Source organism: Prunus avium, chromosome 8 (genome assembly GCF_965620075.1).
Source record: "Prunus avium chromosome 8, drPruAviu1.hap1.1, whole genome shotgun sequence".
In the NCBI taxonomy this organism is placed as follows: Eukaryota; Viridiplantae; Streptophyta; class Magnoliopsida; order Rosales; family Rosaceae; genus Prunus; species Prunus avium.
Genome location: NC_142291.1, coordinates 4,111,037 through 4,133,906, shown reverse-complemented (window position 1 = coordinate 4,133,906; position 22,870 = coordinate 4,111,037). Strand labels below are relative to the sequence as shown.

The 22,870-nt window shown below is 37.7% G+C and overlaps 2 protein-coding genes and 1 pseudogene across 3 annotated transcripts; all 3 read right to left on the bottom strand.

The window, feature by feature from the left end:
- Positions 1–292: 292 nt before the first annotated feature.
- Positions 293–3,721, bottom strand: LOC110770121 (uncharacterized). The gene is made up of 3 exons (XM_088245699.1): positions 3,707–3,721; positions 1,313–1,969; positions 293–734 (listed from the first exon to the last, which is right to left on the bottom strand). Exons 1-3 carry the CDS (start codon positions 3,719–3,721, stop codon positions 552–554), a joined length of 855 nt encoding a protein of 284 aa, XP_088101825.1. The 3' UTR covers positions 293–551.
- Positions 3,722–5,381: 1,660 nt separating this feature from the next.
- On the bottom strand, positions 5,382–6,735 carry LOC110762113 (uncharacterized). The gene is made up of 2 exons (XM_021964717.2): positions 6,248–6,735; positions 5,382–5,746 (listed from the first exon to the last, which is right to left on the bottom strand). The coding sequence occupies exons 1-2, from the start codon at positions 6,635–6,637 to the stop codon at positions 5,564–5,566; spliced, it is 573 nt and encodes a 190-aa protein (XP_021820409.2). The 5' UTR covers positions 6,638–6,735; the 3' UTR covers positions 5,382–5,563.
- Positions 6,736–10,503: 3,768 nt separating this feature from the next.
- LOC110762111 (putative threonine aspartase) lies at positions 10,504–20,913 on the bottom strand (annotated as a pseudogene). Its single transcript, XR_015826615.1, has 11 exons — positions 20,701–20,913; positions 20,443–20,493; positions 19,789–19,904; positions 19,609–19,698; positions 19,320–19,400; positions 19,038–19,165; positions 18,312–18,451; positions 18,043–18,206; positions 12,018–12,141; positions 11,802–11,906; positions 10,504–11,446 (listed from the first exon to the last, which is right to left on the bottom strand). The product of XR_015826615.1 is annotated as a putative threonine aspartase (transcript).
- Between the last annotated feature and the right edge of the window lie 1,957 nt (positions 20,914–22,870).

The following is a 22,870-nucleotide window of genomic DNA, read 5'->3' as shown; positions in this document are numbered from 1 at the left end:
GAATAATCAGTTTCTATCGAATTCTATATGCAAAGCACCATATTTTTCACTTAGTTACAACAAGGTAAAGGGGATTAATTCAACAAAAAATCAACAAAATGATTTTCCTGTGCATATTTTCTCAACTCTATATTCTTATCGATATATTGTGTTAATTAAGTCTGGCTAAGATTTATACGCAAGGGGTTTATAGCTAGTAGTTAAGACTATTTATACCACTGCATAGGTTCTAGGTTCGATTTCCCCCTCACTCAATATCGCTTGTATAAAAAAAAGATTAATACCACCAAAAAAATCATATAAAACTTACACCGAGTAAACGATTATTAACAATGAAATACATGACATGCTAAAAGAAAACCGGATATATACAGTACCCTTTAAACAAAGAGTCTTACTTATAGACTCAACATGCATCAATTCTCAGACACAAAATACTGAGTATTCATCATAATTAAACAATCACACAAATAATTAAAGAGATGCACAGTGCATAATTAACCACTTAATTAGGTAATCAATAAAGATCGATATTGATTAATTGAGATTATTTAGAAGAGGTGGTGGTGCTTCTTTCCATGAGACTCTTCCTCTTTTCTCTCTGACTCTCTCTCCTTATGATGCTCGTGGAAGGCATACCCACCCGAACCAACTGCCCCTGTTGCACCAATCTCCTCCTCTATCCCGTGCCTGCGAGCATGCTCTGGGTCTTTCTTTGCCTCGTGCTTCTCATACTGCCCAAAAAAAAGAAAACTTAAGGGTCAAAGTTTCTCCTTTTATATATCCAAGCTCAAGAATTACAAAACATTATATTATATTTCAAAATTATATATGTGATATATCCTATAAATTTTCATTAGTGTTAGAAAATAAAAAACTAGAGTTTGATTTGGTCTGTTGTAAGTTGTAACCAAAACAAGATTTGGCCTTATAATTACATATAATTAATCACTATACTTTAAGTGAACGCAAAGTAAGATTGGCAATTATATATTTTGTCAATAAGATCTGGATAAAACTTAGCCTAATTAATCTTCCACTTCTTCGGTTATGTTCTATTTAAGTGAACGGGAAGTATGTATTTTTTTACGATAAATTCTTAGATATAACGGGTGTATATATCATTTAGATGATTGATTATCATAAAATAGGTGATGTATACTTATCCATCATACTAAAAAATTCTTTGCAACGAGATCGATCACAAATCATGCACTAATATAGCTTTGAGAATGATCATAAATCCACAATTAGTATGCCTAATTAAAATCATAAATTAAATCAGAAAAATAGGGTTGAAACGTTAATCTACCAATGCATACGTGCCAGCAGCAGCAGAACCTAGCTCCCCAAGTTCCTCGAGATGTTTGTGGTGCTTCTCCTGCTTCTTGTAGTCTCCAGAGTCACTAGACCCATAGGTTTCAGACGTCTCGCTGTACCGTCCGCTGCGGGGCCCATCAGAAGAGTAAGCAGTGGTCTCGCCACGGCCGCCGTGTCCTCCTTCCGAGTAACTGTCTCCGTAGCCACCGACATTTCCAGTACGTCCCTCACTAGAGTAACTATCTCTGTAATCACCGCCGCCCCCACCGGTACGACGTCCTTCACCAGAGTAATCAGTGCTGTCTCCATAGCCGCCGTCACCGGTACGACGTCCTTCACCAGAGTAACTGTCGCCGTAGCCATCGCCGCCTCCACTAGCACGACGCTCTTCACCACCAGAGTAATCAGTGCTGCCGCCGTAGCCTCCTCCGCCAGTACGACGTCCTTCACCGGTGTAATCCGTGTTGTCGCCATAGCCGCCGCCACCACCACCGGCACGTCCTTGAGAAGAGTAACCAGTGGAGTCGCCATAGCCAGTGCTGTCGCCGTAACCACCAGTGCGGCCTTGATCTCCATAACCGGACTGAGAGAAGGATGAGGATTTTTCTTCGTCTCTGTCCTGGTTGAAGAGGCCGCGGCGGTGCTGCTCCTGGTTAGGCCCAGTTTGGGATTGCTGTCACTTTAAAAAAAAGTTGCTTCTGCTGTGCTTTGAAAATAATTAGCTGTAAAGTAAAGCAGCTCCATGTTTGGTAAACAATATTTTTAAAGTGCTGTTAGTACAAAAAGCAGTGTAAAAAACGTTTCGTAAATTTTAATATAAAATTGTTGTAACTGTGAATAATGACTAAAATAGACATGATGTTAAAAGTGTTATATACTAATCATGTGGTGGTAGTTGTAGTGATGGAGTGGAGGTGGTGGTGGTGGTGATGAAGGTGGAGTTGGTGGTGGTGGGGATGGCAGTTGTGGAGGTGGTGGTGGTGGAGGAGGAGGTGGTGGTGGCAGAGGATGAGGAGGAGGAGGAAGTGGTGGTGGTGATGGTGGTGATGTTGGTTGTGAAGGTTTTGGGGGAGGTGGTGGTTGTGGTGGTGGTGGTGGAGGTGGAGGTGGAGGTGAAAGAGGAGGTGGTGGTGGTGGAGGATGAGGAGGAGGAGGATGTGGTGGTGGTGGTGGTGGCGGTGGTTGTGGAGGTAGTGAATGTGGTGGTGCAAGTGGTGGAGTTGGATGCGGAAGTGGAGGTGGTGTCATTTTTTAAAATGAATGATGGTATTTTGGGAATTAAAAAAATTCATTAAATGTTCATCTCTGCTTCTTTTGAAAGCAGCTTTGAAAAGCAACCCAGAGCCTGCTTTTAAAAGCTGCTGTCAAAAGGCCATTGCTTTTAAAATAATCAGGATATTTTCTTTTTACCAAACACCTTAAACTGCTTAACTTTAAAGTGAAGTGGGTTTTTGGCCAAAAAAAGCAATCCCAAACGGGGCCTTAGCCATATGTTGAGGGGTATTTTGGGTATTTTGAAGAAAATGCGAGGATGAAGGAAGATTATGAGGTAAGGGTGTTGCGTTGGGTGTGCATGGTGATGGGGGGCCTTATATAAGCGTTGGGTGTCCCAAAACTCTTTTTTTGGCTTTAATTTGTGGCTCTTCTCTATCACAAGCTCGTACGTAAAATATCCACCTAAAGAGGGGCTCTCTTGCTCTTGCCACATGCTTGGCTACCTATCCATGCCTTGGTGGACGGTCTGGATTCGTTTGGATCTCTCTCTCTCCCCTAAAGTGGGGCTCTCTTGCTCTTGCCACATCACATGCATTGCTAGTTATCCAAGCCTTGGTGGACGATCTGGATTGTGGAAACATTTCTTCAACAAAGACTTTTCACTTATTACACCTTGAAAACTACATATATTTCTATTTATTATCAACGGATGCCATGCCAGTAGGTTTCTTGCCCTCCCCAGTTGATATCAGAAAGAAAAATAAAGGTTGATTTACCATTCTTAACCTGAATGAATATAGTATTACAAAATCATGCCTTTTTTTTTTTTAAGAGTTAATTACTCAAATGGTCCTCAAATTTGTACCCGATTTACATTTTGGTCTCTAAATTAAATTATTCGTTTGGTCATTGAAAGCTAGATATGGATTTAACATTTGCACAAAACTGAAGTACGCAATAAAATATATTTATATATACACAGAGAGCTTCTATTGAAGGATCTCTCAAATAAGCTTATTTGAGAGACACTCTTGTAGGGCCTACTCCGGATTATATTTCACTAATCCAAACCTTCTATTTTGTAGATATTCATTCAAATATCATCTCTACAAAAAATAACTTCAATCTAATATAATTTGACCACTCAATTAAATAATTGAAATTTTAGTACCTTCTTGAAGCCCATGTTCATTGATTTTGTAGGACACAATTGGATGTCTAACCGGTTTCCGATTTGTCTAATTTTTTGTAAGGATGATCTAAGAATGAAGACTTAAAAAAATAGATTGTTTGGATCGTTGAAAAAAAATCCCTCAAATAAAATTATTTGAAGAATCCCTCAATAAAAGGGATATATATACACTAATCCATTATATTTGGGTTTCTTAAATTCCATCGTTGTCATTCGAAAAATTCCAAGACAAGAATCTATCCACCGCCTTCCCTTATCTTATGGGCCATGGTGGCAAGGTATGTACTAAAACGTCATATTGATCGATTTGCAATGTGGGGGACTAAAATGATGATTTTTGAAAATCTCAAGGACGATTTGTGATAAGAATGATAAAGAGAGTTAAAACTTCAATTGCATATTCACTCAAAATTATTATCGGGAGGAAAGAAGGTAGGGTCATTAGAGTCAACCCCTCATTGTTCACTTGTAATGTCCTCCTTTCATCATTGTTAAATGGAAAGGGTTTTTTAAGAGAGCTATTTAGTCATTTTTCCGTGATTTTGATGAAGGTAATACTTTTCATAAACAAAAATTGGTTATGTAATGGATGGCTACCCTACGTTTTGGCTTAAATGGCACGAAGAAGGAAGAGAAAGAAACAATTGCTTTTATCATTATTCCCGGGGACCCTTTACTTCACATGAAAGAGACTAGAAGATGGGTTTATACTATACGATATAAAAATTAATAAATTAAATATATGGATCCTATATATATATATATATATATATATATATATATATATATATATATATTATAATATACTGTCTTGCTCACCTAAAGAGTCTAATATATATTATAATTGAGTGAAACCCCAATTTACTCCTCAATCTAAGATCTTAAGTTTCCTCCTTCCCAGTATCTCTTGTATAAAATATTATAAAAATAATAATTAATTTATGTTTATATTAAATGGCACTATTATGAACATGATGGTCTCACGATTGAAAAGCAAGTGTACAATATCCACGTACTGTTCTCCGATAGGGCCAGATATTTGCTAAGTCAATTTACTAAAGTTGGGATTGACAAAATGAACCATGACCTTGATGGAAATTAAGGAGAGGGAAATACTTGCCTCCTTCCCTGAAAATCAAATTAAGGAGAGGGAAATACTTGCCTCCTTCCCTAAAAATAAGAGCGTTTATTTTTCTACCAATCACAGGTTGATGTGTATATAAAGATTTTTTTTGTTTGTGTTTTTTTATGAATTATTTTTGCATATGTGTTAAATTGTGATTTGCATAAAGTGGAAATGTCCCTTCCAGGGAAAGAGAGAGACAGTGTCCTTTAGAAGAGGCTAAGAGAAGCAGTGTCCTTAATGTCTCTTGTGTTTTGTTTTTGTTGCTTTGTAGGAACTCTTCTTTGTCTGGGTGAGAAGCTTGGTTATAGCCTTGTGCCTTTGAGGTCTAGCTGTTTCTACCTAGTTTTTGTGTCTTGCTATTGAGCTTTTGGCTCTGTTTGTATTTTGTTTTCTCTGGGTTTCTTTAATGAGATCAGACTTCGACCAAAAAAAAAAAAGATAACACATACTACCACCACCACAAGAACAATATATAATATTTTCTATCTTAGAAAGAAAAAAAAGACTAATTAATAATATAGAAATTAATTAACACCAAGTAAACGATATTATTTATTATCAACAATGAGAAATAGATAGATACATAGCACTCATATAACAAGCACACATAAGCACTCAACAATTATAACATTGTTGAGATCAAACCTCACTCATAACAGATAAGTAAAATCACAATATATAAATATAAAATATAGTATTTATTTGTAGATTTAGAAGAGATGGTGGTGCTTCTTTCCATGAGACTCTTCCTCTTCTTCCTTTGTCTCTTTCTTCTCATGATGCTCATGGAAGGCAAACCCACCAGACCCAACTGCAGCTGCTGCAGCAATCTCCTCCTCTATCTTGTGTCTGTGAGCATGCTCTGGGTCTTTCTTTGACTCGTGCTTCTCATGCTGCACATCACATCACATCTCATGATCATTATTAAATTAAATAAGAGTTAATTAATTAGGATATGGTATTTTAATTGTATTATATGTCTCATCTGGACCATTGTTAAATGAAAATATCTTTATAATTTTGTGAAATTATTTCTGGGACAGATCTTAATTACATTAGTCTCAGAAAAAAACCTGGAAATTAACAGACATTTTGTGGCCTCACATAACTTAATCCATATGATACTTGAGAAAATTTATGTTTCACACTTCTCTTGTTATGTTGACAAGACCTAACAAGCTTAAAAGCATTCGCCCTGCTTCGTGGAGAAATTCTTACATACAACTGTTGTATACAATGATCTGCTTACTATGCATGATTAATTAGTTATTGGGAGATGAGCCTTGAACGTGTAAGAATTTCTGGCTGTGATCCTTCACATTTAAGGTTAATATATAACTAAAATCATGAACAAAATTAGAAGATTAATATATAAAAGGTGGTTAAATCCATACCAGGGCAAAAACACTAGCAGCAGCAACCCCGGCCTCGCCTAGGTACTCAAGATGCTTGTGGTTCTTCTCCTCCTTCTTGTAGTCAATTTCAGATTCATGGGTGGCAGTGGTGCCATATGCAGCAGTCTCGCTGTAGCGGCCGCCGCGGGGTCCATCATCGGAGTAATCAGCGCTCTCTCCATAGCCGCCACCACCACCACCGTAGCCGCTGCCGGGACGTCCTTCACCAGAATAAGCAGTGTTGTCACCGTAGCCACCACCACCGTAGCCGCTGCCGGTACGTCCTTCATCAGAGTAACCACCAGACTGAGGGTAGTCTGAGGTTTCAATGGGTCTGTCTTCATCCTTGTGGTGGTGGAAGTGGCCGTGGTGGTGCCTCTCTTCAGACATGGCGGGGTATTTTGGGTATTATATCGGAAATGGGACGATGGAGAGCAAGATTAATATGAGAAGAGGTTTTGATGGTGTGAGACAGTTGGGTGCATGGTGGTGGGTATATATAAGTGTGCGGGTGCCAAACTTCTTTTCCTCGGCTCTTCACTCTTTCCTGTGGCACGCTCAAATATAACCTTAGGTTAAAAGTGGTTTGATTTTTTAAGGAAGGGGAAAACTTTATAAATGTCACATCTACAATTCATCGTTGTAAAACAAACATTTAAGAAAAATCACATCTTAATTTTTCAAAATGCTTAATTTGTCGTGTGGCACTGTAACTCTATCCAAAATTTTGTTAAACTTTGTCACGTATGTGTTGTAGATGCCACATATTCTAACTTAGGAATTTTGGTAAATCAAAATTTTCTTTGAGTGACAAATTGAAATTAGTATATAAGTAGTATATGTGACATTTCTAAAATTTTCTCCTAATAGTAAATATCTTCAAATTGGACACTCGTGATTTTGCCACGTGCCATGCCTTAGTGAACTGTTAGGATTTGCTGTCCTCTCTATAAATCGAATGAAAAGTGATAGGTAGATACCCATCTAAAGTGGGGTATTATGATAACATTTTCTTTAATAGAAAGTAGACAATTGTATTCATATTATATGAGTTAAATCGTATTATATTATTATACTATAATGCAGAATGAAAGTCACAAAATGCCATCAAAATAATTCAAATCTAGTTTTATTTAAGAAATTCGTGGACTGAACTCATTGGCAGATAGACATGGCTAGAGCAGAAGCTTCCTTTGTTGTTTTGGTCATTGTAGTTCTATCTGGAATAATATTTCTATATTATATTGTTATTTTTAATTGTTTAACTTTGTGATGTTATTTTATTTTATTTTCAAGATAAATAATCTGTTGATAAACGTTCAAGCATCTCATTGAACATAAACTTTGTCATTTAGTTTTTATTATTATTTTAAAATAGATAAAATTAAGCGTTCAGACACTAATCAGTGAGAAAACATTCCGGCAAGATTGCTAATTTGCTGGTCCCCCTTAATCCATGTTGGAGTAAGAGAGAGAATAAGTGGAGGAAATGCTCTGGTTGGGGCCGACGGTAGTGAGAAATAATTCACAGATCAATGAATGTTGCGGATTGCCGTCTACTTCTCTTGGATCAAGTAATAGTTTGTGATAATAATTGTGATCAAGGTGGCTATAAAATTTATAATTTCATCGAAAACTTATGTTTTGTTACTGAAAACCTATGTTAATTAACCAATTTATTATAAACTTCAAGCTCTATAAAAATAAAAATAATTTGTGAGCATGTGTGATGTGTTAAGTTGTGGGTGAGTGGCGAACATGGGACTTGCAGATTAGTATTTTCAAGTTCGAAACTCGACACATTCTCAGTGTGTGAGAAAACTTGACTCCTTCAATATCATTTATATTAAAAATAATAATAATTAAAAAAAAAGTTGTGGTGAGTGAAGTCACCTAACTACTTATGGATAAATGGGTCCTCCTTGCATAAAATCTGACACGTTATCCAATTAAATTAACAGTTAGTTGGATAGGTGTGGGGTGAGAGAGAAATTGAAACAGGACAAACACTAATACAAGATGATTTTCAGGGAAAAGCAGATAAACCCTAAAAAGTTGAGGTGGGAACCAAATCCCTCCTTTTCTTCTTGACTAAGACAATTTATTATGGCCGGTGGTGGAGCTCGTTTGAGTGGCAGTTGGAGCCTGGGGTTTTGTCGGCAAGAGTATATTCACCCCCAGATACTCACTACCTGGTACAATTCGTCTATGGCCATGGCCCACAGCATGTTATCCAAGATTTTTATTACAAGATTCAACCAATAAAAGTGGAGTAATTATGACTCAATAGGATCATCCTACAATTTGACGACTTCAAAATGTTGTGCATGTTATGTTAGAAAAAGATAATACACTTTGAGCTATGTATATGCAATTGATTTCTCAGAGAGAGCTTCAATTGAGTTATTATTCAAATTAGTGTATTTAACGAACATTTTTGTGGGGATCATTACACGTTGTATTTCAACGATTCGAACTGTTTTTTTAGGTATTTTTTCAAAAATCATCTCTCCAAAAAAACACTGAAATTCGAAATCATTCAATTAAATGGTTGTCATTCTTGTCTTGAAGTGTTGTGTTCGTCTATTTGATTAGTGACAACTAAATGTCTTAATTGTTTTCAATTTGTCATGATGATCCACCAAGATATGCTAAAACTATGGCTTCGCCTTCTTCATGTATAATACACAATCATGTGAAACACGAGATTGTCCTCCCTAAACAGTGAATGCAATCAAAACTTCTTTCAAAGAGACATGACATCCTTTTTGGTGTTGTTGTTGTGCTGTCGCGTTACGATTATTGGTCTTGTTCCTTTTTTCTTTATTGGTCGAAGGTCTTGTTGCTTATGTGGTCGAAATTGAACCTTTCATTCTATCTTCTTTGTACTTTTTCTTTTTCTGTCCCTTTCCAATTTTTTCAAGCTGTCCATAACAATTTTATTTTTCAAAGTATCAGTTTATATTGTTTGTCTCCTCGACAAAAAAAAAATATTGTTGGTCTCCAAAAGTATAATTAATTGTTGCACAGATAACAAAATTTGAAGAAAAGACGAGATCGCTTTATGTTCATTTTGCTTTTTCTTCTTCATTGAAGCTTTTAAATATGTGATTGATACCTACAACAAAAATAATTTGCTCATGTGGATGTTCATCTTGGAGACAGATGTCAGTTCCCATATGCTTGGTTTTCCATTACCAATGAAAGAAAAGGAGAACAGAAATTACTCTGATTTTTTATATTAATTGTTTAGTGATCACCAATTCGCTACGTGTAATAATTAGTACTTCACAAAACACATTGCAAGTAAAATATGAAGAAAACTAAACATCAGGATTTGAAATTGTAAAAAGCATGTCAACCGGTCTAGCCCAATGAAAAAGGATATTGATTTGTAGACTAGTGATCTCAGGTTTGAACATCAATGTCATTTTGGTAGTGTGTGTGTGAGACTATCACTTATATTTAAAATAAAAAAAATTAAAGCGTAAGATAGTTTATAAATAATTAAAGGGAAAAATCAAATACAACATTTCCTACGGGGCAATTGAAATATTATGATAATAATCAAACGGTTAAACGATTTCCGATTTGGTTATTTTATTTTTGTGAGGACATATAATGTAATGAGCAAAGATGAGCTGATGAGCCTAACATTATTATTATTATCATTATTATTTTAATTTATAATTTATTCAGATACAGTTGACTCGTGAGGTTGTAGCAATTCCACAAATTGAATTATACCAATTGCCAGTGCAGACTGCAGAGTTGGTTTCCATGGGCTACACGGCAACCATGATCGTGTGGTCACGATGTAGTGGAAGTGGCACATACAAATTACAATTTGCGCAACAAGAAAAAAGCTTGTGATTCTGTTGGGATTAATTCATTCGAAGTACAGAAATGCTCAACTTCATCTCTACATCTGCCTTGCGTGTGCATATATGTGGTTTTTAGGTGAGACCCAAGGGTATCCACCGCCGACAGCAGTGACTAATCCCTTTCGCCGCGGAAGCTCTCCCAATGGAGGTAAACAGCTGGTCATGAAATGCGCTCCATTCCCATGGGCGGGGATCGAACCCCCAACCTCATGGTTAAGGAATGAGGTGAGCTACCACCACGCCACATCTCATGATTGCATATATGTGGTTTAAGTCACAAGACAAGCCGATATCATAATCTCTCTCTTGATTTGGTTGTCAGACTCAGATATATTTGTGAATAGGAAATGAAGCATTGATTTTGTTAGTGGATATGTTGAAATATCATTGTTAAAATAAAATTTGATGATTTGGTCATGCAATGTTGATGCTGCCTTTCAATTTTTGATGCTTAGGCAATTCATCATTTCTTAAGGTCTATCTCTAATGTTTTGGGCTGATCTCACTCAGGAGATTCACTATTATACCCAATATAAGAGCCTAAATTATAAAAACACCTTATATGAAATGGACTTTAGAAACACACCCAAAGCCCATTTACAACATAACAAAAAAGCTTTTAATTTCTTTTAAATTACAAAATTGCCATTAATTTCTTAAAACAAACCTAACCCCAAAACCTCATAAAAAGGCCCAAAACACTCAATAGGGCATCAAAGTAATTTAATAATCGAAATTAAATTCAATAAGGCCAGCTGTCATTTTTTGGGTTTTTTTTGGGGTTTGTTTATAGAAATTCAATGGTATAGAGCTTATTTATAGTTTTTGTGCTAAGAATGAGTATATGACTAAATATCTCATATGAAATTTGATTATTTGGTCATGCTATGAGGATTGTATCTCATTCAAGGCTACAGCCTACAGGTAATTGAGATCATGATGTGTGTATTTTTTGACAGGATGAAAAGAGCCCTCGAGGTTATCGGCTGGTTGGAGATGTCTGCTATGAGGAGGAGGCCTGCCAGATTGCTTCACCAATTACTCCAGTACCAGCAACAAGAGCTAACAGATCAGAAGCACACTTAATTTAACACATCCAGACGTAGTTCGACAAGGAAACAGTAGGAGAAGATTAGCCAATTGAGACAGACGGATGATCCTCAACGTCAAAGCATAAGCAGCCAATCCAGAATTTTAAACAAACAAGGTTGCAACTTGCAGTCATAGCAGCTTTCCATCAGTAAGATCAATTCGCGCTTCGAAAATGGTCCACTCCAGTTTTTTTTTGCAATTTTGTGCTCCTAAGAATTGAAACCTGAAAGATGGAAACAATTTAGTCCACAAATTCACTACGGATTCAACATTCTTGTTAGAAATCAAATAGATATTGACAGTATGAGGCAGAAGATAAAGCATTTAGTTTTGAAGTTGCCAAATAACAATATAATCACCCCGACAGTCATTACCATACACATTCATTGGAACAAACAGAAACAATTGGTGTGATGCCGCTAAATAGAAGTTTATGTGAAACATAAACAATACAAGAATAATCACAAAATGAGATCTTTGAAGTCCTGAAAGATCAACCGGGCCCAAAAGATTTAAAACAAATAGAAGAAGAAAAGAAGAAAAAGATAGCAATAAAAATATCAAACAGACTCAGATACCTTGGGCCGCTCCATAGAGCTTCCAAAGTATCCTACTCCAAAGGATAAGGAAGAGTAAGCAGCTGCAATCTCTATGGCTTTCAACTTTGGAGAACTTCCTGAAACCTAAAAAGCAACATTTAAACATACAATTCTTTCAGACAACTATTCCTGTAAAAAAAAAAAAATGATTTGTTTCAGACAACTAACACAAAAAGGTTCTAGCTTGGAACTCACTGTTGTGGGATCATCAGCTTGCACAAGTAGAATTCCAGCACTTCTATCAGTACAATTGTGATTACTCTCTTGAACAACCGAGCGTAAAACTTTCATGCAAGCAGAGGCAGGACCCGCCTGTGAACTAAGCAATGGATATGAAAGTCAAGTTTACATACTGCGCTTCATCTGGACAAGAATAGACATGGTATATAAACTAAAAAACTCATAGATGTTGTAGATCGTCCCAACTGTTGTTCTACAATGCTAATTATGTTGATTATTGGCTCAAAGAAGTCAAAAAGGTGAAATTCACTTTCTGCTAGTTATTGTTGTAGTTGGCTGTTTGCCTTGGTATTTGGTTGATTGGTTACTTTCGGCTGTTTGTCTTGGTTGATTGGCAGACAAATTGCATGGGCACATTAAGTGTTGGACGTTGGCTAATTAATTGGTTTGACTTCAGTAGTTGGCCTCATAACTGAAGTAGTTGGCCTTTACCCGTTGGCTTCTCTATAAATAGAGAAGCATGGCAGCAGCAAGTGAGTAGAGCAGAGACAGAAGTTGGCAGAGAGAAGTGAGAGAGGAAAAATAAGAGTTGGGCAGCAAAACAATTGTTGCTGTCGTTTGTTATTTTTCCCTTTTTTCAATTGTACTCAATTTGTATTCCCTTTATATTCTTGAGTGTGTGAGCTTGGGTATATTTGGGGCTTGGGTTTCTGAGTGTTAAACACTATTGTATTCTCTCATTTGATTATAGTGGAATACTCCGTCGTCTCCAAACTGGATGTAGGCATTGCCGAACCAGTATAAATCTTGGTGTTCTTGTTGGTGTTATTTTGTGTTCATTATTTTATCTCTTGCCAGTTGTTGTTTATTTTTCACTCACAGTTGGTTGACGCTTCCGCACAACAAGTGGTATCAGAGCTCCAGTTTTTCGACTGGGGTTCGTAGGAGTGAAAAATTTGCTGGAGCTACAGTGGCGTGAATAGGCTGTGCTACAGTGGTGAATAGTGCCGGTGCTACAGTTCCGTGAACAGTGAATGCTACAGTATCTGTGAACAGTGCCGTATTTGTGAATAGTGCCGAGTGGATTTGATGGCTGGAGATAAAGATGAACTTGTGAAGGAGAAGGAGTCGACATCGTCTTCGTCGGCACCTATATCCAATAGACATCCTATCGCTACTACAAGGTTAGAAGTTGATAAATTCAATGGTTCTAATAATTTTGGTATGTGGCAATGTGAAGTTATGGATGTATTGTATCAACAAGAGTTGGATATGGTTCTGGAGGATAAACCAGAAGATATTGATGACAAGCAGTGGACGCGAATTAATCTTCATGCTTGTGCTGCTATTCGATCGTTCCTTGATAAGGAGTTGAAATACCCGTATATGAAGGAAACTTCTGCTAAGGAGTTTTGGATGAAATTGGAGGAGAAGTATATGACCAAGAGCGCAGGAAATCGGCTCTTCTTGAAGAAGCGACTCTTCCGATTTCAGTATCGTCCAGGTATTTCTATGCATGAACACCTCAATGATTATAATAAAATACTTGCTGATTTAGCAAACCTTGATGTGAAAATTCCTGACGAGGATAAGGCACTATGTTTGTTAAATTCATTGCCTGATGATTATGATCATTTGACAACTACTTTGTTGTATGGAAAATCCGAGGTGAAACTTGAGGAGGTGTCTGCGGCGTTGGTGAATCATGAGTGTCGTAAGAAGGAATTGAAGACTCAAAATTCACAAACCGAGGCACTTGTTGCAAGGGGTCGAACAGAGGAAAGAAAATCTGGGAAGCGGGGAAAATCTCGTTCAAAGTCACGAGGGAAGTTTCCTGCTAAAGATGAATGTGCCTTTTGTCGCCAAAAGGGTCATTGGAAGAAAGACTGCCCCAAATTGAAGAACAGAGAGAAGGAGAAAGCGAGTTCTGAAGCAAATGTTGCAAAATCTGGAGATGATGATTTCGAGTTTGCTTTGGCTAGTTCATCTACTGATGGTCACTCCGAGGAGTGGATTTTGGATTCAGGTTGCACCTATCATATGTGTCCCATTCGGGAATGGTTTTCTAGTTTCAAGGAGCTGGATGGTGGAGTTGTTTTGATGGACAATAATAATGCCTGCAAAACACAAGGGATAGGCAAAATCTGTTTGAAGATGCATGATGGAACAGTCAGAGAATTGAGTGATGTTCGGTATGTACCGGATATGAAGAAGAATCTCATCTCATTGGGCGCTTTGGAATCCAAGGGTCTCAAGATCACCATGGAGGGTGGAGTTCTTAAAGCTGTGTACGGGGCACTGGTGGTGATGAAAGGTACAAGAAGAAATAACTTGTATTTCTTACAGGGGAATACAGTTATTGGTGGAGCAGCTGTCACCGAACCTGCTGACGCAGATAGCACAGACACCACGAGGTTATGGCATATGCGTCTTGGGCATGCTGGTGAAAAAGCGTTGCAAGGATTGGTGAAGCAAGGCTTATTGAAGGGTGCAAAGGCATGCAAATTGGAATTCTGTGAACACTGTGTGCTGGGTAAGCAAATTAGAGTGAAATTTGGCACCGCTATTCACCACACTAAAGGCATTCTAGATTATGTTCACACTGATGTTTGGGGACCTTCCAAGAATGCATCTTGGGGAGGTAGCCATTATTTTGTCTCCTTTGTTGATGACTTCTCTAGAAGAATATGGGTGTACACCATGAAGCGTAAAGATGAAGTCTTGAAGATATTCTCGAAGTGGAAAAAGATGATTGAAATGCAAAGCGGTCGAAAGATCAAGACTCTCAGATCAGACAATGGGGGTGAATATAAGTCTGATCCTTTCTTGAAAGTTTGTCAAGATGAGGGTATTGTGAGGCACTTCACGGTTAGGGAGACACCGCAACAAAATGGGGTGGCGGAGCGCATGAACCGTACTTTGCTTGAGAAAGTCCGGTGTATGTTGTCTAATGCTGGTTTAGGCAAGGCGTTTTGGGCTGAGGCGATTACTTATGCAAGCCATCTCATTAATCGGTTGCCTACTGCTACGAACGAGGGCAAAACGCCTATGGAGGTATGGTCTGGTAAACCTTGTACTGATTACAAGTATTTGCACATATTTGGTTGTTCTGCTTACTATCATGTCAGAGAAAGCAAGTTGGATCCAAGAGCAAAGAAAGCTCTATTTATGGGCTTTAGCACTGGCGTGAAGGGATACCGACTCTGGTGTCCAGATGAGAAGAAATTTGTTGTAAGCAGAGATGTGACTTTTGATGAGGCTGCTATGGTTAATCAGAACAAGCATGAAGGTGAAATTGAAGCAACCAAGACTATGAGTAGTTCAAAGCAGGTGGAGTTACTGAAGACTCCAGTTGTTCCAGTAAGGTCTGATGTTACAGACACTAGTCCTACAGTTGATTCTGATGATGAGGACAAGGATGATGAAGAGGAGGCACCTACCCAAGAGCCTCCACAGCAACAAGATTACATTGCAAACAGAAGATCGAGAAGGGAAATTCGAAAGCCTGCTCGGTTTACTGATATTGTGGCATATGCACTTCCCGTTATTGAAGATGATATTCCATCCGTCTACAAAGAAGCTGTCAGAAGTTCAGAAAGCATGGAGTGGAAGAAATCTATGGATGAGGAGATGAAATCTCTTCATAAAAATGAGACTTGGAAGCTGGTTCAGTTACCAAAGGGGAAGAAAGCAATTGGTTGTAAATGGGTGTATGCCAAGAAGATGGAATCTTTGGGAAAAGACAATGTAAGATTCAAAGCCAGATTGGTAGCTAAAGGCTACGCTCAGAAGGAAGGCATCGACTACAATGAGGTATTTTCTCCTGTAGTAAAACATTCTTCTATTCGTATTTTGTTGGCTTTGGTTGCACAGTTTGACCTTGAGTTGGCTCAACTTGATGTCAAGACTGCATTCTTACATGGTGATTTGGAGGAAGAGATTTATATGTCTCAGCCAGAAGGTTTTAAGGTTGCTGGAAAGGAAAATTGGGTTTGCAAATTGCAGAAATCATTGTATGGCTTGAAGCAGTCTCCAAGACAATGGTACAAGCGATTTGATAGGTTTATGATCGGGCAAAAGTACACAAGAAGTCACTATGATCATTGTGTATACTTTCGCAAGCTACAAGATGGGACCTTCATTTATCTGCTTTTATATGTTGATGATATGCTGATAGCATGTAAGAGCAAAGTGGAGATTGAAAGGTTGAAGACTCAACTGAGTAATGAATTTGAGATGAAGGACTTGGGAGAAGCTCGAAAGATACTAGGTATGGAAATTGAAAGAGATAGAGCGAAGGGCAAGATTAGTCTGTGTCAGAAGCAGTATTTGAAGAAGGTACTACAGCGTTTCGGGATGAATGAAAATTCAAAACCGGTTAGTACACCTCTTGCCCCTCATTTCAAACTTAGTGCTTCTATGTCTCCTAGCACTGATGAGGAGAGTCATTACATGGCTCAAATTCCATATGCAAGTGCTGTCGGTAGTTTGATGTATGCTATGGTGTGTACAAGGCCTGATATTTCACAAGCTATTAGTATTGTCAGTAGATATATGCATAATCCAGGAAAAGGGCATTGGCAAGCTGTGAAATGGATTCTACGGTATATTCTGGGTACTGTGGATGTTGGTTTATTGTTTCAGCAGGATAAAGTTACTGGTCAATGTGTTGTTGGATATGTGGATTCTGATTACGCAGGTGATTTGGACAAGCGTAGGTCCACTACTGGTTTTGTATTCACTATTGCTGGAGGTCCAGTGAGTTGGAGGTCGATTCTGCAATCTACAGTTGCTTTGTCGACTACTGAGGCTGAATACATGGCGGTAACAGAAGCTATTAAGGAAGCCATCTGGCTTCAAGGGTTGCTTGATGACTTAGGGGTTCAACAGGACCATGTGGATGTTCATTGTGACAGTCAGAGTGCTATTTATTTAGCAAAGAATCAAGTTCATCATGCACGTACGAAATACATTGACGTGAGGTTCCATTTTGTTTGTGAGATTATTGAAGAGGGAGATATTCTTCATGAGAAGATTGGAACCACCAACAATCCTGCAGATATGTTGACAAAGCCAGTTTCGTTACTCAAGTTTAAGCATTGCTTAGACTTGATTGGCATTTGTAAAATTTGTTGATTGCCCCGTGGGGGATTGGGAGACGACTATTGGGAGTTCTACTTCAAGGGTTTGAGCCAAGGTGGAGATTGTTGATTATTGGCTCAAAGAAGTCAAAAAGGTGAAATTCACTTTCTGCTAGTTATTGTTGTAGTTGGCTGTTTGCCTTGGTATTTGGTTGATTGGTTACTTTCGGTTGTTTGTCTTGGTTGATTGGCAGACAAATTGCATGGGCACATTAAGTGTTGGACGTTGGCTAATTAATTGGTTTGACTTCAGTAGTTGGCCTCATAACTGAAATAGTTGGCCTTCACCCGTTGGCTTCTCTATAAATAGAGAAGCATGGCAGCAGCAAGTGAGTAGAGCAGAGACAGAAGTTGGCAGAGAGAAGTGAGAGAGGAAAAATAAGAGTTGGGCAGCAAAACAATTGTTGCTGTCGTTTGTTATTTTTCCCTTTTTTCAATTGTACTCAATTTGTATTCCCTTTATATTCTTGAGTGTGTGAACTTGGGTATATTTGGGGCTTGGGTTTCTGAGTGTTAAACACTATTGTATTCTCTCATTTGATTATAGTGGAATACTCCGTCGTCTCCAAACTGGATGTAGGCATTGCCGAACCAGTATAAATCTTGGTGTTCTTGTTGGTGTTATTTTGTGTTCATTATTTTATCTCTTGCCAGTTGTTGTTTATTTTTCACTCACAGTTGGTTGACGCTTCCGCACAACAAATTATACCTTTCTTTTATAGGGTGCTAATTCTGACTTTGAAAAATCATGACCACTCCAACTTTGGCAGGTCCAATACGCAATAAAGCTGGCTTCTTGGTGTGTGTGAGTGTGTGTGTCCGAGAGAGAGACAGAGAAGCTATCTTCAAGTCAAGGAAAATTTTAAAAAATAAGTTATATAGTAATACGACAAACATACAGTGACAAAGAGACGCAGCACTCCCAAGCTGCAAATCCTTTCATTAGATATTCTCCAGCACCACTTACACAACAGCCAACTATACATGGCGCCCCAGAAAAACCTTTGGAGGATGCCCAACAGCCTGAACCATGCTTTGCTGCTAATCCCACTCGCCCACCAACCTGAATTATTATTATATTTTTTTTAAACAAAAAACCTGTTAGATTATTAGTCACTACAAACAGACGACAAACAAACGAGTGCAAATTATTAGAAGCATCTGCCACCTTCAGTGCAATACCCCCACTTGAAGCACCAAAAGCTATTTGTCCTTCAGTGTCCACACAAATAACTCCAACAGTGTCCATGACGCAATCCTCTTCAGCCCCATTGCTCTTCAAAGAATCACAGGGTTGAGCTTCTAATTCTAAAACATAGATACATACAACGATCACTTATAGAGAAGTATAATCCTTTAGTTCTTTTTATTAATAAGGTCATACGAACTACATAATAAAATTAAGCAAGAGGCTAGTCTGCAGACTAGAAGAACCAAGAAAAACATCCTTATAAAAGGAACAGATCATCAATATATATTTTCTGGAGAAGATAATAAATCAACAGTTTTGTTGCTATGTCAACAGAGTATCAGATTATTTAAAAGGAAAAAAACTAAAAAGAAAATTAAAGGCATAAATAGAACAGACTTTGATATGAAGTGTAAGTGTATCATGCTGCAACATACTTTTCCGAATTTATAGAGAGGAATAGTTCAAAATTTGGCTTTGGCACTATGATTTAAAACATATCCCTCAAATATTATGACGTGCCTCTTTAGCGCATGTTAAGGAAAGAATAGACACAAAGATTACTGTACAGTATGGAGGAAGGTAAACAGAATGAAAGTGTCATTGCCAGGACACGTATACATGTAGATGGTAAGTTGCACTATAAAAAATATCAGCTTTGAAGGACAGAATTGATCTGCTTTATATCAAAAGGTGATGAAATACCTGACATTCCAGCAGTCTCTTGAGGACTACAAGAAAGTCCAAAAGCAGAAATATCGGTCTTTAATTTTGTATAATCTACTATTGCTTTGTACTCTCCGTTGTGCTTTTGCCCTTTCTGTCACCAGCCACTGTTTTGAATACACACACAATTACTTCATCCCTTCTAAAAAATAAATTTGCAGCTGAAACATCAGAGCCATTTCCCAGTTTGAACATAAGCATACAAAAAATAAAGATTAGTGATTGAGATGAGTATTATATATAAAAACTAAAACAAATTACCTCATCAGCAGCTGGTGTGCTAGCTGACAATGCAATGTCCTCAGACTTTGCTCCATGCGGGCACCTTCACCAACCAGGAAGCTACAAAACAAAAAATCTGCTCCATTATTAAATTAAGTAAAAGAAAACAAGGGAAAAGACAAGAAGAACAGAGGATCAGGAAAAAAAAGTCCATTACGGTTTACAAATACTTCAAGGGACAAAATAACTGAAAGAAAATAATGCTGAGTTAAACACAATGATTAGAATGAAAGCTATCATTGTCTGATTAAGAGAAACGAATTAGTACATTGGAGGTATTCGGCCCAACAGAGAGGATCCCATCATTTGCTCCTTGGCCAATAAAGCAGCAACCTGGATGGGGTTTCTGACACCCGGTCTACAGTGCAAGGGATATTAAGTAACATAAGGGAAAATGTATAGCATATTTGAATAATATATGTCATTTCCGGCTATGAGAAAACCTGGAATTGCTCCAACAGCTCCAAAAACTCCAGAACTTCCATCCATAATACTGGCATCGCATTCTACATGACCATCTTCTGTTAAATTGGATCCTCTACCCGCATTCATGCTTGGGTTATCCTTTAGGCATCGAAACCGAGTTAATAAACAATACATGATATGGTACACATCAAATATTGCTCTCAAAGAAAGGAAAGAGGCTTCTATCAACAACCTCTCCACAATTCCACATAAAGAAAGAGAAGCAAAATATCTAATCTTCATCGGAACTTGAATCTTCCTCTTAAGTTGTTCTGCAAGCATGTTGGTGCTTTTAAAGCACATGTTCTAGCTACTTGTACTTAATTGGACTAAAGCTCTCTTCAAATTTTAATCAGTTCCAAAAGTACACTTCAAAGCAACAATGTTAACCCTCATTTCTATACAAAACATGAGGCTAAAACTCATCCATAAACTGCCTCGGAGAATTCTTTCCACATACACACAGTCATATCATACTAACACTTCGGATACGGAGCACCAAACTATGAATTTCTCCTTCCTAAGATGCAGTATTCTAAGAATATGTTAATAAAAGCATCAATAAAAGGAATTTATAAATAAATAAATAAACAAGAAAAAAAAAAAAGATATCTACGACTACAAAGAGAAAATATACCTCCAAGACTTGAATAGCAGCCTTAACAGCATCTATGCATCTACCAGAACCCTTAAGCAAAGAAACAAAAACATTATAGTGTTAAGTTTTTATTTAAATATTTCCAACCATCATCACTTGGTCCACATCAAATTGTAAAAATGCCATTACCAATGTTTTCAAGTTTCAATTTTTCCTTGTCTCAGACTTTCTAGGAAACCAAACAGGAGCTGGAAATAGTATAAATTAAATATGCGCACGACAGAGAGAGAAAGAGACCTTGCGGAGAAGTGAAGCGGCGGCGAGACAAGAGCGTTTGATGGCTGACCTGAGGGCTTTCTCGTTGGAAGGCGCGTGATATCCTGGGCCGACGTGAACCGCTACGAAGAAGGTGGCGTTTTCATCTTCTTCTTGCATTTGGTTAGCGGCAGCCATGGATTGTTTTGATGGAACTAAACGCAGCGTTTTGTGTCTGAACTGATTCATTGCTCTTCTTACTTCCAGTTTAAGATACATTTACTATATAACACTTTCCATTTTTAAGGTTTTTTTATTATTTTTTATTTTTTATTTAATGAGCATTCTTTCTTTATGGTTCATTTCATTTTGTGCAACTGTTTCTTTGTTTTTCTTTTGAAATATTTTCCTATGTCATAGAAATTTATTATTTTTAACAGAAAATGAATAATTTACTTGACTAATAATGAGATGATTCTTGGCACCATTTCTATTTTTATCCAAATTAGACAATCATGGAGGCTAAAAAATGTCTAATATCAAGAACTTGAGTTAGCTCAAACGGGGAGGGTGAGTGGAAAAATGGGTTAAGTTTAGAATAGGTTCCAGGCCTTTGTTGTGCTCCAAGTGGTCTTGGATTCAAGCCCCATGATATCCGTGTGTAAATCTCCCCCCTCCCCTTCCTACCTTTGGCCCAAAAAAAAAACTTAAAAAAGTGTGTAATAATAACAATCTTGGATTTTGTCTTGATTTATGGTCTTATTTGTATGTTGATTAATTGGTATTGTGCAATTTAAAATTTTGAATGTGGTTGGATTGGAGAGAATTGAATTATAGCTCTTTGATATGAGGATGATGATTAGTTTAACAACCTTATGCTGCACCAACCATCCAACTGCACATATCTTTCTTTAGTATAGAGCAAGTCTAGCAGAAGCAAAGTGCAAAAGTGAATAATCCTTTCCAAGATAGATTTAAATACATAGGGAACCAGTGGTACAAAAAATACAATGCATAAAATGCAATTTCTGAACCAATATGTTTGCGTCTAATAATAATATTACACATTTCAGATTTCTGCTTAACATTTATTCTCAAATACAACTTCTTCTTGTTTGAAAAATGGCATATAATACAAAACCGAAAAGTTGGAACGAAGAGGGCTTTGCACTGCTTGATTGTATCTTCAGGGCTGGTGGTAACTGCAAATAGTGTAGAGCATCAGATAAATGTTGGAATGAATAGATAAAGGACTGGTCCAGTAATCATCAAGCATAAATGAATATCAACTATTACTTACATCAAAGCTTATCTGTCCTGCTATGGAAAATGTCAGGTTAAGGTGAGCAAACTGTTAGCGAGAAATCCTAGCCCTATTAGGATATTTCCTTCTTATTCTATTAGGATTTTATTTATTTCCTTTTGTATAAATATTATGTAATTAGGATTCCACTTATTTTCCTAGTTTAACCCTACTAGGGTTTGTAACTTTGTATTATAAATACCTCCTTTCGGAGAATGGAATATATCAGAAAATATTCTACCATATTATTTGACTTGGTATCATAGCCGACTTTCTGGTGACCTGTGTGTGTTGTGCCCACCCGTGTTCTACTGTGTGCCCTAATTTCTTTAGGGTTCTTGTGCCTGCGCCTTTGTCGTGTTCCACTGTGTGCTCTGTCGTGTTCGTGCCTCTATTTCCTGTGCCTTTGCCGTGTTCCGCTGTGTGCATCTGCCTCTACTGTGTTCGTGCCTCTATTGTCTTCGTACATCTGCCGGATTTGTGTCTGTGCTGTGTTCTGTTGTATACTCTGCGTGATTTGTTGGGTTTCTGCTACAATCATGGGTGATAATTCCATTGTTGGTGCTGCTGCTGCTTCTGCGAATTTGCGTGTTTCTGACTCTATTCCAGGTACTGGCTCCAATACTTGGATAATTGACACTGGTGCTTCTGATCATATGACTTATGATGCTAAATTTTTTGATGAGTTGTCTAGTAACACCCGTAACCCATACATAACTAGTGCTAATGGCTTGCCCTCTCCAATTATTGGCGAGGGCACCATTTCTCTCACCCCAACTCTGTCCTTGTCTCATGCGTTATTAGTTCCCAATATCCATTGTAACTTGTTATTTGTTGGTCGCTTACTTGATACACTTAATGCTTCTGCTACTTTCTATCCTACCCATTGCTCTTTTCAAGATCTTAGGA

What these genes read in the sequence shown, in the direction of transcription:
- LOC110770121 (XM_088245699.1), bottom strand. An exon ending in CTGCTGGCACGTATGCATTG is followed by an intron (nt 735 to 1,312) that starts GTAGATTAACGT and finishes TTTTTTGGGCAG; the next exon opens with TATGAGAAGCACGAGGCAAA.
- LOC110762113 (XM_021964717.2), bottom strand. Translation starts at nt 6,637, where the DNA reads ATGTCTGAAGAGAGGCACCACCACGGCCACTTCCACCACCACAAGGAT. An exon ending in CTGCTAGTGTTTTTGCCCTG is followed by an intron (nt 5,747 to 6,247) that starts GTATGGATTTAA and finishes TGTGATGTGCAG; the next exon opens with CATGAGAAGCACGAGTCAAA.